Raw genomic sequence first — 17,667 nt, forward strand, 5'->3', positions numbered from 1 at the left:
TGTAATATGGAGGTAGCAACAACACGTTGCATATCGCCAAATATTCAATTTTTGTGTCCACTAATCCTACTCGAGGCAAACCTTCGTGTAATTCCCTCCCTTCCAACCCTTTCAACATATTGTATGAGGCTTTCTCTTCAGAAACCAGTGATACGAGGGTGGTCTGAAAAGTTTCCGACCTCAGAAAATTTTAGAAAATTTCAGAAAAAATGTTTTGTATCTTTGTGCGGTCGGAAACTTTTCAGACCACCCTCATATGTCAGGGCATTTCTCGATTCAGTTGTTATCCATTAATTCATCCCCGCCAGTAAAATTATTCTGGTGTGTATTCATCCCGTGCAACACACCCTAGCGGTGGCTTGCAGGGGATATAAACAAATAATAAATAAATAAAATACTTCCTTGCGTTCTCACAGCAATAGCAGCGTAGGCGAGTTACAAAGGTAGCTTCAACCATGGTAGGATCAGCAAACTTACTTCGAGCGTTTCCATCTCTAACATTAGATGAAAACTAGAGAGTAGAAACCATTCTAGGAATACTACTAATGGAAACTAGGTATTATTGACGAAGAAACGCTATAGTTCTAGATTTAAATGTGATGTTAACTTTGAGCCCGACGCCATAGATGGCCTATGGATTCATCTTTTTTGTTGACGTTTACGTCACTTCACTCTGAAGTTATTCGTTTCGCATTTTAATTAGTCATTGACATCATTATCTTTCATGTTCAACAATTTTGTGCTATTGCAATAATCATAATCTAATAATATCAATCTCCTCTAATAATATCAATACCCGTGAGACCGACTTTGGCATCGCGGGCAACTTTTAACGTAATTTGTTAAATAGAGCTTTAGGAAAAACTTCTCTTTTCTGTAGCCATCGGTTCTCTTCCCGTCACGAATGACTTCCCCGCCAACCACCCAGAACACATTTTCGCCAACTTCGCCATGAAAAATGTTGCAATAATTGGAGCCGCCGCCTCATTCACAATGAAATGGCGAAATACGTTTCATTTCAGCGGCAGTGGCTTTCGTCATAGGGAGCCCGCGAAAGTTTTCTCTCTATAAAAATTCCGGTTTTCAGAAGTCCCGAACGATATTTCGTACAGCAAAAGACGAGGAAATGCGCTTCTCCGCGAAAATGACGTCGTCGTCTCCATCATCAACATTGCCCCCGCGATGACGCGACCGTTCCCACCGTTAAGGAGAGCGGCTCTGCCCCCGTGCTCCCACCCTCCTGGCGGGGGCACGCGCGCTCTCGTTGGAATTACGGCGGCTGCGGCGCTATCGCCGCCTCTTCCCCAAGGGCGGCCGCCGCCCGGGGCGGGGAAAGGGGCGGGAAAGAAGTCACCTCCTTTCACCATTCGCTCCGAGATAGAGGTCCATCACCATGCAGCAGCGAAGCACGCAGCACAGCCGCTCCGCCGCCTTCCTGGTGCTCCCGCTGGCCGCGGCCCTACTCTGCCTCCCGAGGTAAGGACCGCCTTTCTTGTGCCGCAATTGCCAACCGGGAAACGCACGTGACATAGCCACAACATCTGTTTGGCCTTCCGGTGGTCTGACCAGCAGCCGCCGAGAGTACAAGGATCCGAGGTGTGGCGAAGTAGTCGAATTGGAAGCAGAAGAAGATAAAAAGAAGCCATAGCAGTCAACTCGCAAATATTAGTTTGAATGGGCGAGGGCAGATACAATCTTAACCAGCGGCTAGTGCCACCACGGTATACATACACACGCGCTTGCGCAAGCTTTTGGCCCATGGATTAATAGATGATTCGGATTCCCGCATCTCTGACGCATTTCAACAGGCGTATTGCGAAAAAGCTGTTTCCTGGTACAAGTTGCGCGTGCCATTTAATAACCCTTTGTAATTCGTTAGAATAGTGTATGAATTCCAAAGAGTGACTGCGCAGTCAGGGTCAGGATCTATTTGTTGAAATGTTATGTCCTGCTCGACCCATTTTTCAAAACAGCATATGTAATTGTAAAGTTTTCCCTAAACATTCACCCCTCCTTGATGTCCGTTCACACTCGTGTGTCCATAAACATTATCTCAAGTTATTCCACTCTACTTCTCTCCTCCTCTCCATCGCCGTCATTGGTGGAGGAAGTGATATCATCCTCAACTATTTCAATGCTCAACCTTGCTTACATCACGGCATTTTCGCGTCATTGTTGTTCCTCTTGCCCTCCCCTCTCCATCCTCATCGTAATTTCTTTAGGTTTGTCATATAATAAGGCTCGATACACGGAAGACCATTCACCTTGAAAATGACATTACGTATCGAACCCATGATCGGTAGATCAAATATAGTGTGAAAATGACCTTAGTGCGCACACTACCCTCCCCTAACAAACCAGCCTTCTGGTGGGTTACAATGGTTGCCTGATATGGGGGTGCCCGAAGATCCCAAACGGAATCCCTACGGCCCAGCACTCTCCACTCTATCCGCCGGCACTGCCAAAAATCGACATTGGCCACTCCCACGTGGGCGCGGCCCTTGAACTTATTTTCTCGTTCTGGTGGGCGAACCAGAATTCGCGTGTGGGAGGCAATCCGTTATTTCGTATTATTTTCAACGTAATAAGGAAGACCAGTCTTCTTCCTTCCGTTGGAATAGGTGATTGTGCCGCCGAAATATTAAAAATACAGAATTGCGAGTGCCTTTTTTGTGTTTATAAGTTTTATATGCCATCGTCACACCTGTGATTAATGATATATTGACTTCTGTGAATATTTTTCATATCGCGTCATTTGACCACCCCGGCCGGTTTCTTGGTCCCACTTCTCTCATAGTTTGTCTAGCGGATGATGCCATGCCTCCTGGAATATTAATCAATTGGAGTACAGACAACCTCTTCAAAATGTATAAATTGCGACGGACACATCAAATGCCCCGCACAGCCACTGCGTCGTCCGTGGCTCAACCATGGGCTCCTTGCCCGTATCGTGCCTGTGGTGCCCAATCGCCATCGAGTTTGATGCAAATCTCTGCGGTTGGTTATAGCATGATTGACTGAAGTCGTTCTGATAGTTCCCATTCGCATGTTGGAACGACTTAAAGGCCAAACAGTCAATGCAGATCGCGACAATCGGAAATATAGATGACGTATCACAGTAGAGGAAGATGAATTAAAATGTAATATTAATCACATACTCTGTGTTTTGTATCGTAATCAGAATTTAAATCCTAGGATTGGTTTACTGCAGCCCTCCATTCTACTCTATTTAATGTCAAATCCCTCAATCCCTGACACCTTCTCTGTTTTATGTCCTTCATTATTTGTCCTATGCACATGTGTCTTGGTCTTCCTCGTGTAATATTCCCTTCTATTTTTCCTTATATTATATTCCTAATTAATCCAATGTGCCTCGATGTGTGTCCAATCCATTTATTTCTTCTTTGCCGTAGAGTTCTTCATTTGGTCTTATCCCCTTCTGCTGTTCTATATACTTCCTCGTCCCTTACTTTGTCTGTCCATTTAATCTTTAGCATTGTCCTCCAGCACCATGTTTCAAAGGCTTCTATTCTTCGCTGGTCCACTTTTCCAATGTTCCAAGTCTCGGAACTATAGAGCGCCATGCTCCACACGAAAGCCTAGACGAACTCCTTCCTTGTTTCGAGTCTTGGGGTCTTTGACCATAGTAATTGCCTCTTCTTCATGAATGTATTCTTAGCTTGGATTATTCTTCGGTTGATTTCGGTCGAACCTCTTCAGTCCCATGTTATGCTGCTGCCCAGGTACATGAAGGATTCCACTTGCTCTAGTTTCACCCCTCGAATTGTGATATCTGCATTCGGCTTCTCTCTTCCACACACAAGGATTTTAGCTTTCTTCTTGTTGATGTTCATATTATATTACTCTAGTAATTGATCCATAGCACTTAGAGTTGCTTGCAGGTCCTTTCGCGTTTTCGCCACTACCACGATGTATGCAATCTGCAAACCGGCGCATGTTGATTTCTTCTCCGTCTACCTTGATTCCATTGATACCCTTGATTCTTGTGTTTAGTTTATTGCCTCTTCCGGTATACGTTGAATATTGCTGGCGAGAGGTTCTATCCTTGTATTACTTTTTTGTTTATTTTGGCTTCTGTTTTCTTCCATTTTTCGTTTGCATTGTGTGTTTTATATACTGATGGCATATCTCCGCTGAGGAAATGTATTTGTAATGCGAGAGTAGATCAGTCGTCGAAGCTCCTTAAAAGTAAAATTACTAATCCCTACTGAAAATAATCGATTGATTTTAAAATTCAATACTACTACTTCTGCCAAAAGAGCATTTGTTAATTTTTTGAAAAAAAAATTTTTATCAACAAAAGAAACTCACAAGTTTTCGAATTTTCGGTAGACCATTCCTTTCTCAAGGAAGAGAAGGAAGGAAGGAAGAGCTAACTTCATATACATTACACACACTACAGACACGCACACACAGATATATATATATATATATATATATATATATATATATATATATATATATATAATTTTATATAAATATATATATATATATATATATATATATATATATATATATATATATATAATTTTATATAAATATATATATATATATATATATATATATATATATATATATATATATATATATATATATACACGTAGTTGAAACAGTGGGTTTCTAAAGGCGATTCGGCTTCGAGGAATGCGAAGACGGTGAAATTGGCTGACAAGGTAATGGTCATCATCATCTATATTAATTTCTTAATTTCTTTCAAATAGGTCAACCGATATAATGAGAGTATTATGCGTGGTTATTGTATAAGTTGAGCGAAGGAGGCAAGATAAACGACAATACCTGGGTGCGCACCTACGCAGTTTCGATGGCGAATATTGTGGAATTAAAGTTATAAATATTACATCATCCACCGTATTCACCAGATTTGGACTTCAGTGTCTTTTTTTTAATTTCTAAACTTAAAAAAGAATTCTCGGCGGAAAACGATTTACGTCGAACGAAGAGATCATCGCTGACACGGATGCCTATTTTGAGGACCCTCTGATCTTAGACAGGTTAAAAAAGTTGGAGAAACATTGTTATTCTTATAATTTTCGCGTTGGAATTTCGTTGAAGCTCAATCAAATATTTATTGCATTGTGTTTATAAGCTGTGTGAGGCTAATGTTTTCAGACAAAATGATAATTAAGCCCAGAAACTCAACGATAAGACTATCACACTGAAATATATCTGAAAGATATCGCACTGAAAATCAGTGATCATTTTTGTGCCCAGTGTCCACCTTGGGAATAATCTGAAAGATTTGGATTTACGCAATCGATGGCCTGATACCGCCACTCTGATTATTATTACTGTTAAATGAATTTGTGATTTTCCATTTTCACTTAAGTCTGTGGAAAATTACTTACTCATTTAATATGGACATCAAACAATTCCACAAAGTGAAACCTGAAAGTTTAAAGTATATTATCACCGTTATGCAATATTTCTTTTCAATCAAAGTTACATCACCGTCAATAGTTATTGCAATTACTTTGAAATTGTTTAAATAGGTTTGCGTTGTTGTGGCCAACATATGTGCTCCATAATTCCGTTGATTGGGCAACAGTGCACTCTTTAAATAATAATGGACACGACGCAATTGTGTCGCGGTCATTAATTTTTTAATCGGGAAGGAAATTATAAAATTGATTAATTCCATTCTATGTGCTAGTCATTTGATCCGTGGCGCAACCCTATTGAATGAATTTTAAGAAATTGAAAAGAATGATTCATTTCATGAATTGATAGCAATTAGGTAAAAGTGCATGAATTTTCAACCAACCTGTGCTGACTTATTTTGATATTTATATTTAAAAAGATAAAACCGAGCAAATCCTGTATTAAATTCTAATAATTCCTTTACATGAGTTTTCTCAAAGTCGAGACTTTGCCAAATCACTTTTTCTCGAATCCGAAGACAACAGATTCACTCAATTTCAACCAAAGCCTTGGCTCCGTCTTAAAGATAAAATTGAAGAGAACTGCTATCTTGACAATTTAGGGTAGAATTTCTACCGACTCAGCTTCGCATCTTAAATTAGCTGAAACAAATGCTAACATGCTGCAAGTTTCAATGTGTTCCATACCGACATTCCCATCAGTCATTTATTTTTCTGCACGTCACAACATTTATTCAGAAAAGGGGATCCGCTCTGATGCCTTTCTTACGGTATTTTTTGCGTAGATAATTCCGGCCGATCACGTTACAGACACGTAGAGAGAAATAAGAAGTAAAACGCGAGAAGAAAAAACGATGAAGCAATAAGTCACTCAAAATTATCTTTCAAGGGCCTTCTCTAAATTTTCAACCAAATTATGAGATAAAGCCTTTCAAAATTGGTATTTTGTCAAACTCTAGCCATATTTTACTCAAATCAAAACATTTTCAACGCAATTCTTTCATTTTCATGCGGTGCTACATCTGAATGTATATGCTTTCGCACTCTTTTCCGTTAAAAATAAATAGAAGTACTGCGCTGGCGACAGTTGATTTTAATGTCAATACTTCCATTGAGCTATGATGACCGAGGACTTCAGAAATGCGGGTTACTTGGCGGAGAATGGCCACGCAAAGACAGATGCCTCGCTAACACGATTCAAAGAGTGCTACTGGTTGAACTTTTCTAAATAAATAAAAGAGGTTCAAGTGAAAGATAATATAAGTAAAACAGGAAGGCCAGCAATTCCCTATAATTCAATAGATACTCGTGCTTAAAATGCAATATGGAAGTTTGCATTGATAATGTGTATTTCTAAATATATACGTAATTTGAAATTAAATACTCATAAACAGAAACAATGCAAAATCATATTGTGACGTGCCATACGAAGGGGGCTCCAAAAATAGCAAGAATATTGTTATAGATTCTTTAGTTCTCAATATATTTACATTACATTTTGTTCACCTTCCAAGTATTCCCCATTGACTAAAATGCACTTCTCCAAACGACGCTTTCATTGTTCGAAACATTTCTGAAATTCATTTATCGGGATGTCCTTTAGGCCTTCTAGCGATTTTTGTTTTACCTCCTCCAGTGTCAAAACGCTTTCCTTTCGTGTCCATTTTGAGTCTGGGGAACAAAGAGAAGTCACACGGAGCTAAATGCGATGAGTAGGAGGGATGGACAATCGATGTCATGCCGCTTTTTTCAAAAACTGCATCCCGGAGAGGGCGGTATGAGCCGGCGCGTTGTCATGATGGAAGAACCAGTCGCCTGTGTGCCAAAGATCTGCGCTAGAATCCTCTGGATTGAACTCCATAACCCTCCAGACATTACAGAGAGTTGATCAATGGTTCTGCGACGGTCTTCACGAATGAGGGAATTGATTTTGCCGACGTTTTCGTCAGTTCTTGATGTTGAAGGGCGGCCTGAACGGGGTCGGTATTCAATTGACATTTCACCATTTTTAAAACCTGTAAACCGCTCGTAGAATGGTTTTGCTCAGGGCAGCTTCCCCTTAAGCAGTCTTGAGCATTACAATAATTTCCGAGGCCGATTTCTCCAGCAGGAAACAAAATTTCACTGCAGCGCGTTGCTCTTGATAATCCGCCGTCACGTTTGTCGCCGAAATGAAAAAAGTTGTTTCACTGAAACAGCTCTCACGGACGGACCGATCCAATAACAGCGACGGCGCTGCGCATACTGACGCAGGTGGCGTGAGCCTGACGTACGAACGGCCGAAAAAGGTTTCCCCCACTCTCGCTCCCCACCGTAACCCAATTCCCGTTACTTTTGGTTCCCCCCTCGTTTAGCGTTGCCGTTTAAGCTGAATTCACTTGACTCGTGCTGCAGCCGTTCAAATTGGTAGCGCAACTACGGACGGCGAAATTATGGCAACTTGACGCTAACGGCTGAAGTCGTGGGTAAAATCCCTTGTTTTCCAGCCAACGTTCGTTTACAGGATCATTAAAATCGTAGAAAGGGACTGTGTTTGGGGATCAGAGTGCATGAAATGGTTTTGAGGTGAAATGAGTTCCAGTAGAGATATACGTATGAACGATGGACAGAGAAAAGGCGGGGAAAGGGTTCATCTAAGGAATCGAAGGTTCATCTATGGGAAGGATCTTGGTCGTTTAAATGCCATGTTTTCGGAGGGGTCATAGGACCAGATCTCATTGGAGTTTCCAGTGGCGGGTCAACTATCTTCAAAATTTTAAAGCGATTTGGTATGGCAGTCATGAAAAGTGGATCTTGTTTATATCCCGAAAAGATGGCATTTTTATATAATTCTGTCATAGTCAGAAGTAGCATTTAGGAAGGGCTGGGTAGGACAATAGTCCCCTCTTCCCTAACTTCAAAATTTTCGTATTAAAGTAAAAACTATGCGTGGAAACGAAATGCTTGGAAAATAGCCTTTTCCAAGGAATTAGTAGGGGGGTCATCTTGCGGTACTCTACAAGATCTCCTTAAAAATCTCGGTCCAAGGTGGAAAAAGAAATAACGTCCTTGCTCATAGTTTTAATTGGTATCGATCTTTTTGCAATTTTCCTTTCGATCCACGATCAAGAAGGATATGGACAGATCATGTCCCTGGCAACACATCCCCTCTCTTTGGCAATCGTGATTGGACTCAACGGCCACCTCATGGAAATTCCTTCCAGCATTTGCAGCAGCATGAACCTGGATGCAAAGTCACAGTCGTCACTATTGATTATGTTATACTTAACTTTGATACGGTCGTATACACAACGTGCTTCGATATACGAATCACAATCATGTCACACAACATCGCGCAAAGCCATTTCGTTGTGCATTATGTTTCAGAATTTTGGCGTATTTCGCACAACTCCTTCCCTCATCTAGTGTGACAAAATATTTAAAACTCAGTCAGTTTAATTCAAAAGTTTTTAGTTTAGATCCTTTCATCAAAAGTATCATCCGTCGGGCACCTATAGACCGAGGTACTAGGTACTCCCAACTATCTGGTAGATTGTAACTTTAAAATCACTAAAAGATAGTGCTGTCATTGACATGTACCGCCGTCATTTCACCTTCATATTTAGTTTTCCGCTAGAAAGTAAAACATTACAGGGATATAGTCATGTAAACAAGCGAGATTGAGGCCTCCTTAAACCATACTCTGGCCTGCGCAAAGGCGGACATGTGAAAAGTCGTCATCGTTAGCACACAAGCATTAATTAGCACCTATCCGATTTCCTCTCCGTCAGCCTGTTCAAATTCTAAATAAACGAACTAATGAGACAAAATAAACCCACAGGTAAACATGAAATCCATTAGGCGTAGCCGGGAAGTTCGGGGTACCCGAAGAAATGTTATATCATGAAACCTGTTGCTTTGTTCTTCCTCCAACACTGACGCGACTACTCTCTATATTTGTACTATAACTTTCAAGTGTAGCGAACTTCATATTTCGCTCGCATATGACACAATATCCTTGCACGGATAGTCCCTCTCCAATCAATAGTCCAAAGAGGACAGATATATAATGCGGATGTGTAAAGCCGTAAATATAGCACTGTCGATGATTTTATGCAATAATTATAGACGCGAGTGACATCGAAAATTTCAAAAATATTTTCCATAATTTAAAAAAATGCACTCGACATAATCCATTTAGAGGAAAAGGGTTGAATTAAAAAAAAACACTCGCGCATGCGCTAATGTCCTAAGCATCCACGTCCAATACTCCCAACATTCGTGCGGGACGGACAGCGTTCGACAGTAAATCCTTCTGTAGCGTTGAATACGTCCGCCTCCAAGTTGGATCCAATTACTTGTTTCCAACTATTACCGCCAGTGATCAAGTTGGATTCCCCGGAATTGAAGTGAGGCCGTGGACGGTCGTAGAAGCATTTTCCCAAAATATTGGATCCAAGTGGAAAGCGCTCGATAGAAACGGTAAACAGCTCCCCTAGCGACAGAAAATTGCACCACGCCGGAGAAGGAGGGGGGAAAAGGCGGCGAATACAAACATGGCGTGGACTCGTGAAGCTGCTTCCCTGCTCATTGATATGTACTTCCACCGACCCTCCCTGTACAAAACCAACAGTCCAGATTACTATGATAGAAACAAACGCCAGAAGTGCCTGGCCGAAATAGCGACCGGGTTATTGGAGGTGCGAGGGCCCACCACAGAGGATGAAGTGAGGGTGAAGATCAATGGTCTGAGGACGCAATATCAGAGCGAAGTGAACAAGATGGAGGCGAGCAGGAAGGCCAGCGGGGGTCCAATCTATCAGCCGAAGCTCTGGTGTTTCAACCAGCTGCAATTTCTTAGGGACCACATCACTCCAAGGAAATCATCAGCACATTCAAATTACAAGGTAGGAGGAAGCTATTTTATTTTACACGCTAGATGTTACATATAAATGTCGAAATGTACATTCCTGAATAACATTGTGGGTTCAATCATTTCAGGGCAATAATCAAGTATCTTTCAACAGCAGTTCATCGTGTTCATTCAAGGAGGTAGGTAATTGTTGTTAGTGTATTGTTGTATAGGCACATTGATGTACCAAAATAGATTTTATAAAAGTTCAACATGTACTATTGTTTTCTCTGGTAGTATTTCAGAGCTCCCCTTTATGATTTATTCAGAGTCACCTCAGGCTTTGGTTAATTAGGTCTCAGACTGAGGTCCGATGCTCAGAGGTTCGCCACATGTACAAATTTCCAAGAAAATGTAACAGCAGTATTGCTGATGTTTCATAGATTTATCAATCGTCTAAATATTTTTATTTGATACCTATTGATATTTTCGAACTGATATAAACCCATTGATAACAATTGTAAATCTATGTCACAAAAACTTTAATTATTTGTTCCATTTGTACTGGTTTTGCCAGTGAACTAGTAAGGAGAAATTTTGGGTCACAATCAATAGCTTTTTTCTTAGGCCCTGGTAACCCATCAGCCAGCTCTGTACTTGTTTTCTTCAAGAAAACAGGAGAAAAGAGATGAAATACCTGAGAGAGCTAAAGCACCCGCCCATAATTTTTTTCTATGACAAGAGGAAAGATAGGCCTTCAGGAGAGAATACCATTCTCTCACCCAGTCCATCACTCGACACACTTCTAAAAATTCTTTGTACAAGAACTGTAATCATGGTCCCATAGTAAGCCCAGTGCTATAAGAATTGGAGGGAACCAGTTGCCCCCTCCTAACCCCCTAAGCCTGACCCAATGTGTAGCATCAAGAACCACTGACATTCATAATTAATTGCAGGGGGCATAGATGTCTTGACCTGGTTAGTAGGTTTAGTATGAGAAAAATGTTTCACATCAACAAGAATCCTTGACATTCAACATTGATTTCAGCTGGGCATAGATGTTCCGTACTTTGTGAAGACAAAGATTATGGCCTTAGAGGCAATCCTTTTCCATACTTTATTTTAGTGGTTATTGATCCATTCTCCATATACTCATTGGAGATATCTATAGGCAAAAATGATTGATGAATCATATATAAGGATAATAACCGACAGGGAAAACTAAAGAGGCATTAGTTCAAGCTTCCCCCAGGGAAATCCAAATTGACTTTTTTAATTAAATCTATTAAGGTGCTGACCAATGAACAGATATTCAGATCAGGGTTGAGCAAAGTATCATTCAATTTTGGTACTGATGCTGGCAATTAGTGGCAACAACAGCAAATATTTCTCAAGGAGAGGACTTTCATTTTAAAATTGACATCAAGGTCACCCCTCCTTGTGGCTTGCCATACATATCACATAATTGGTGATGAGCTCCATTTAATGTAGCCTTGTACCTAAGGTGTACGGCAAATATAAAAGTATCTCAACATTTAAAAATACGAACCAGCTGGAAGTATGAGCCTGTTTTCATTTAATTGCATGAGTGCATTATGTCTACACTGGTGATGCCTCACTTGTTGAAAGATAGCTTTGTACAGGGAATGGGGTGGATGTGGGGAAATTGCAATTGACTGAGTGGTATTTTCATTCTGATTCGTATATTTATTTTATGAGATAAGGGGAAAATATAAGAGAAAATCCTTCAAATCACCTCTCCCAAGATACCTCTTTCTAAGTGACAAAATAAGGGAGGGCTAAAGTAGAAACAGCATCTGAATTTTCAATTTCTCTTTGAATCTAAATTATGGAGTTCTAGGACTTAAGTCATAGTACATACAACCACTGCCAACAATTACAGTAAATAATTTAGTTGGTGTCATGTTGAAATTAAAAGTTTGAAATACTGCTTACTGTTACTCTCTGAGAAATACAGATAAAGCCTAATTGTGACCTTATTCTGTTTAAACCTAATGAACATTAAGTACTATGAATTTGCTTCCAGGATGAAGCTGATGCTGAAATAGAATCATCTGAGCACAATTCATATCATCCAGGAATCCAGCAGGTACATTCATTTTTTGTTGCCATTCGTTCTTGACTTTAAAACCTAAATTAATGTGATAGTGATCTTTGGTATAATTCTTGCTGGCTTATGAAGGGAAGTTAGGTACAGAATATATAATATAATATTTGGCTGACTTACGGTTTTAAATGATTCATATGTTAAATATGTACATAATTCTGCACATGCACAATTACTCATAACGGTGATCCACACCCATACATGTATATTGGCCATGGAACATTTCACAGCAATGAAAACATCCAGAAAACACCCAGTTGATGCATATTGTGAGGTTCAGAGGCATTACGCGTGCCTAGTTATTTACAAAGCTGCAGTTGTCCCTATTTAACCAAATCAAAGATTGAAAATACTAGTTATTAGGCACATATTATTAGATGATATGAGTGATAGCTCTTCTTACATGAGTTACTCTTAATAAGAGGTAAAGTAAAGACTTGAGGATAGCGTGTGCTGATTATAAATGTTGACAAAATATTATATTGATTTCAAATGACTCAGTTCATGATAATCACGCTTCAGGGTAATATCTGGGGCCAGTTCCTGGAAGCTGTAGGGTACCACAGCAATACCACTAGGAATCAAACCTAGGCCATCTGGCCAGTAGTCCTGTCATCTGTACACCAAAGTACTTGGTCCCTAAATTCCATTGGAGAGAAGAAAATTTTCTTTCAAAAATTGGATAGCCTGGCACAGATCCTGTGTATAAACTGCAACACTTATGGTTGCAAATTACTGAGAAAACATTCTAGAACACTTAAGGTGCATGGGTCATTGTCCTGTTCTCCACTGCTGATGAGATCTCATATTTTGTGCAACTTTTTCAATGATTTATTTATTTCCATTCTGTCTTTTTCTAATTTCTTGATGGACTTATTATCTTTTCAGTAAGACTAACCATTTCTGTTGCTATTCATTTGATGATTTTTTAAATTTTCACATTAATGGAGAGCAGGATTATTTCCTCTAGAGAACGATTCCCGACTTCTTAACGCGAAAGCACTGAAACCGCAGAGAAAAAATTATTCAGAGAGAGAGCAAAGAGATTTTTTCTTTTAAAGAAATATATCAAGCCAGAGGGTTTTTGAAGTATTTCATTGAAAGGTATATGTGATGAGAATGCCTTTCTGGAGATGTGAAACATGAGTATTGGGGCAGTCATGGGAATGGGAAGGGATGAATGTGAAGGTGTGATGAGACCCAGGGAAGAGGAAGGGATGGAGAAGATTGAGTGAATGAGGAAGAAATTCCATGCAAGAGGTACAATTAAAAACATTGATGAGAAAAAACAACTAGACTCTACGGAAATGTATTTTAAGACACATAGTAATGCTGGGTTTATTGGGATAATAACTTGTAAGGAAACACCACAGAGAGGTATGCTCAACATTCCACAAGATATATTGATAAGGTAATGTTGTGGAAATCAAAGATGTGCACATGAAATAGTGAATCAATAATCAGATTAGCAGAGGCAGGGTCAAGTAGAGGGGTCAATCAGTTCTAGTTCTGACATCAACATGAGCTGCAGCGACCCAACATCAGCAGCAGTAGCACCTTTGGCAGTTTCTGACATCTCTCTCCAAACAGTGGGCTCAGGCTAAATGAATCTTTTCAGTTGTTAAAGATATACCAACAAATAAGACTGATTAGTTCAATGAATTAATAATGATTATTAGTTCAGTGAAGATTTTTGAAAAGGAAAAACTTTGTTGCCAAAACTTTTTCCAAGACAAATACAGTGATCTTCTATTCTGCATTCAAAAGTTGCCTCCATTTCAACAGGCGGTAGAAATCATAACTTGTAACTTCAGCCAAAGTAGAAGCTATACAGGAAATCACTGGTGACATAGGAAAAGGTTCCCCCTCATTATCATGTTAATTTGTGACTTAGGTATGCAGATTAAGAGTCAGTGTGAGGTGAGCCATATGAAGACAGAAAGGATTTATTGAGGGCTCAATAGAAGGGAATGACTCATTTATATATTAAACGGGAATAACCCTTTTACACAAAGAAAGGCAAAAAACATATATTGGTTCCACAAGTATAAGAAGCATTACAAATGGGTGTAAATTGCAGAAAGTTAAAGACTCCTTCATGAGAATTAAAATATAATTTAAAATTAAAGAAGAATTTTGATTAGCAATACAGGAAAGACATTTTCAGATGGTATACAGGTATGCAAACATGCCTAGTTAGGTTAATTAAAGTAAAATTTGTTGTCTCAGGCGTAGCTTTATGGAATTTGCTTACCATATTGAAATGTAATGAAATAATTGACTTTGTAATTCCACACACTTTATTTTAAAAAACACACGACCCAGGTTTCGACGTTGAACGTCATCATCACCTGATGATGATGTTCAACATCGAAACCTGGGTCGTGTGTTTTTTAAAATAAAGTGTGTGGAATTACAAAGTCAATTATTTCATTACATTTCAATTAATTAAAGTAGGCAAAATATCAATATTAAATAATATTCAAATTAAAAAATGGAAGCAATATTAGAAATATTGTATTTGTTACAGGCCAGATGACAGTACAAAATGATTAATGTTAGTAGTAGTCATTAACTAGACTTTGTGGCATCAATTGGGAAAATTTTCCCAATGGGCATTAGGAACAACTCATTGACATGTACAGATACCAAATAGCAGTAATCAGCATTCTAAAATTCTTCAGATATTTTTGATAACATTTTTCTAAGGGATCCTGGTGAGATAGAAAGTAAGTCAATATAATCACAACTGTTGGCACATCTCTCATAATCTGGTTAATAGGCAAGTAGTAAGTGTAGTTTTTTGCATGATGTCTAATTTCAAATAGTGCTTTGTACCTTGTGTTATGTGCTACTCGGAAAGATATTGCACTTAGGAGTTCTTAGAAAACCAATCTTGTTACGCAGTTATTTTGCAAAGAAAGGTTATGGGAAGTTATGTAAAGAAAGTTATGTAGAGAAAAGTCATGAGAGGGCCCTTGTCCAAGGAATATGAAAATGTGTATGTCCCAAATGAGAAATGTTATTAGGGAGTCCAAAAGTAATAGTGCTGATAATAGGTAAGAATGGAGAAGTCCTCAAATATGCTTAGCAATGTACTGGTAGCCCCCTGAATATATTATCTCATGGAGGTCCAAACCACAGCAAGTATTCACAGTTTTATGTATTCGCTTATTTTTTGTCATTTATAGTAAATTGGTTTTATAGCCAGTGAGTTTTAAAACTCACACATTTTCTATCTGTTGTGTTTCCTCCCACACTGGTTCTACATTCATCCCTGATATCACTGTGTTTTCTGTTGATAATGAATGCTCTTATAAATTTTATTATTTATATTTCTACAGTTTTTAGCTATAGTTTGTATACTTAAAACATTCTGCATCTCATTTTCAGCGTGAAGAGAGTCAGGACAGTGCCACTTGCAGGCATATAGAAATGGAAGACTATAGTGTTGCAGAAGAGGAAGACATCAACTGCTTCACTGTAAAAAGGCAAAGGGCAGTTTTTGACAGACGAGACTTTGATAACTCCTATCACATTGGACAAAGTAATGTCACATCCAACAGTCAAAGGGGCTATGAGGACAAATATGACATCTTTGGAAAGTACTTGGCCAGTGAACTGAGGGATATTACGAATGATTCTCTTTTTCTTCATGCCAAAAAGGAAATACTGGCCATTTTGATGGAGTACCAGTTGAAGCAACTTGAATTCAATAAGATGGGGCTATAGTTAGGATATCGTGGAAAGTGCTCCAATTACTACCATTTAGGACTTCAGACTCACATATGTGTGTGTGTGTGTGTTGTGCTGAATTTGTTGAATTTTAATGTTTTACCTTGTTTTTTCTTTGTATAATATAATTTCTGATAAAAGTCTGTTAATGTGGAAACAAAAAGATGTTTTGTACTATAATACTGTAACTACACCATTTCTATTGATTACTGAAATGAGTCTAAAAGTTCCAGTTAGTCAAAAGAAATTTCTATTTCTATCACATATGCCATCTAGTAAGAATAAGAATACCAGATCTTATCGAGACCATAATCATGGATGACAACAGAAAATGTTCTGTCCGAACATTTTTTATGCATCTTATAAGTATTTGTCAATCATTCTTCCTTCTTGGCACTAAACTTCCAAACCATCAAATTTTGACAGCAACATCCTTCTCACAGCAATTGACATCATCTCTACCCACAATTCATACCTCACTCCAATGGCTGATTCATTGAAATTAAACATTTTGAAGTGATAATATTATAATTTTCCAAAGTAATGTATCCTATACAATTCATTTCAGTGCTTGCGAATCACCACAAGTACAATACAAGTTTAAAAATCCAGATTGAAGTAAATAAGTCAGAGGGGAATGTTTAAAATCAGTTAAGTTTCCTGATGACCAAGCTCTAGTTTGTCAGTCAGCCAAAGGGTTGCAAGCATTGCTGAGTGAATTGGAAATTGAGAGGAATAGATACAGGATGAGAATCAATATAAATAAAGCAAAGGTTATGCCATTTTCCAAAAAGAAAAAGGCTAAGGTAAACATTAAAATATTAGGGCAAAAAATAGAGCAGGGAGAACAGTTTACATATCTTGGAAGTGTTTTGGGCCAACACAGTCAAAGTAGTAGGGATGTAAGGAGAAGAATTGCTCTAGGCAAAGAGGCTTTCACAAGAAGGAGGGAGTTGATGACAGGGACGTTGAGTAAGGATATTAAGAAAAGACTTGTCAAAACTTTGATAAGGACTATAGTTATGTATGGCATGGAAGCATGGTCACTAAAGCAGGAGGATGGATGTAGATTGGAGGCTTTTGAAATATGGGTGTGGAAAAGGATGGAGAAGGTGAAATGGACAGAGAATAAAACAAATGAGGAAGTACTTGGTATGGTGGGTGAAGAGCGGAGTTTTTTGGGAGAAATCCTATGGAGGCAGGGAAAGTGGATGAAGGATGTATTGATCGGCAGTGGGATGTTGAACACTGTAATGGAGGGGAGAATATTAGGCAAACGATGAAAGGGCAGGAACAGGATAGGGATGTTGGTGAAGGGAGGAAGGAAGTAAACGGAAATGAAGAAGGACTTGATGTAGAGTAGGTTGCTGGATTGCGTTTTGTTAGGAGTCACAAAATATTTATTTGGTGGTTGTGTCCATCCAAAATCCTACCCTAACCGGTAGATTACGTGATAGTAATAATATATAGCACAAAATTGGGATGGGTATGTATGGGTGGGTTGATTTTAGTGAGGGATGGGCAGGTTTGGGGTAGGTGTTGTGGGTAGAAAT

At 39.0% G+C, this 17,667-nt stretch overlaps 2 protein-coding genes across 4 annotated transcripts in view; both read left to right on the plus strand.

Annotated features, from left to right (window-relative positions):
* Nucleotides 1-17,667, plus strand: part of LOC139690933 (regucalcin-like) — a 49,497-nt gene that overhangs the window by 19,858 nt on the left and 11,972 nt on the right. The window contains exon 1 of one of the 2 annotated variants that reach the window (XM_071588575.1): nucleotides 1,411-1,476. The exons of the other annotated variant lie outside the window; for it this stretch is intronic. The gene's annotated coding sequence lies outside the window, so the exon portion shown is untranslated. Of the gene's footprint in view, nucleotides 1-1,410; nucleotides 1,477-17,667 lie in introns of those variants that run through there. 2 annotated transcript variants of the gene reach the window in all.
* LOC139690640 (uncharacterized) lies at nucleotides 9,675-16,262 on the plus strand. Of its 2 annotated transcripts, XM_071588126.1 has the most exons (4): nucleotides 9,675-10,306; nucleotides 10,401-10,451; nucleotides 12,299-12,361; nucleotides 15,773-16,262. In XM_071588126.1, exons 1-4 carry the CDS (start codon nucleotides 9,956-9,958, stop codon nucleotides 16,109-16,111), a joined length of 804 nt encoding a protein of 267 aa, XP_071444227.1. In that variant the 5' UTR covers nucleotides 9,675-9,955; the 3' UTR covers nucleotides 16,112-16,262. The 2 variants fall into 2 exon arrangements, with proteins under 2 accessions (XP_071444227.1, XP_071444229.1); XM_071588128.1 differs by lacking the exon at nucleotides 10,401-10,451.

Source organism: Hetaerina americana, unplaced genomic scaffold, assembly GCF_022747635.1.
Source record: "Hetaerina americana unplaced genomic scaffold, ioHetAmer1.1.p SCAF_3, whole genome shotgun sequence".
Taxonomy (NCBI): domain Eukaryota; kingdom Metazoa; phylum Arthropoda; class Insecta; order Odonata; family Calopterygidae; genus Hetaerina; species Hetaerina americana.

Excerpts from the sequence above, each read along its gene's own strand:
- LOC139690640 (XM_071588126.1), top strand. The coding sequence starts at position 9,956 with ATGGCGTGGACTCGTGAAGCTGCTTCCCTGCTCATTGATATGTACTTC. Across the intron at positions 10,452-12,298 it reads CATCGTGTTCATTCAAGGAG|GATGAAGCTGATGCTGAAAT; the intron begins GTAGGTAATTGT and ends ATTTGCTTCCAG. Across the intron at positions 12,362-15,772 it reads ATCATCCAGGAATCCAGCAG|CGTGAAGAGAGTCAGGACAG; the intron begins GTACATTCATTT and ends TCTCATTTTCAG.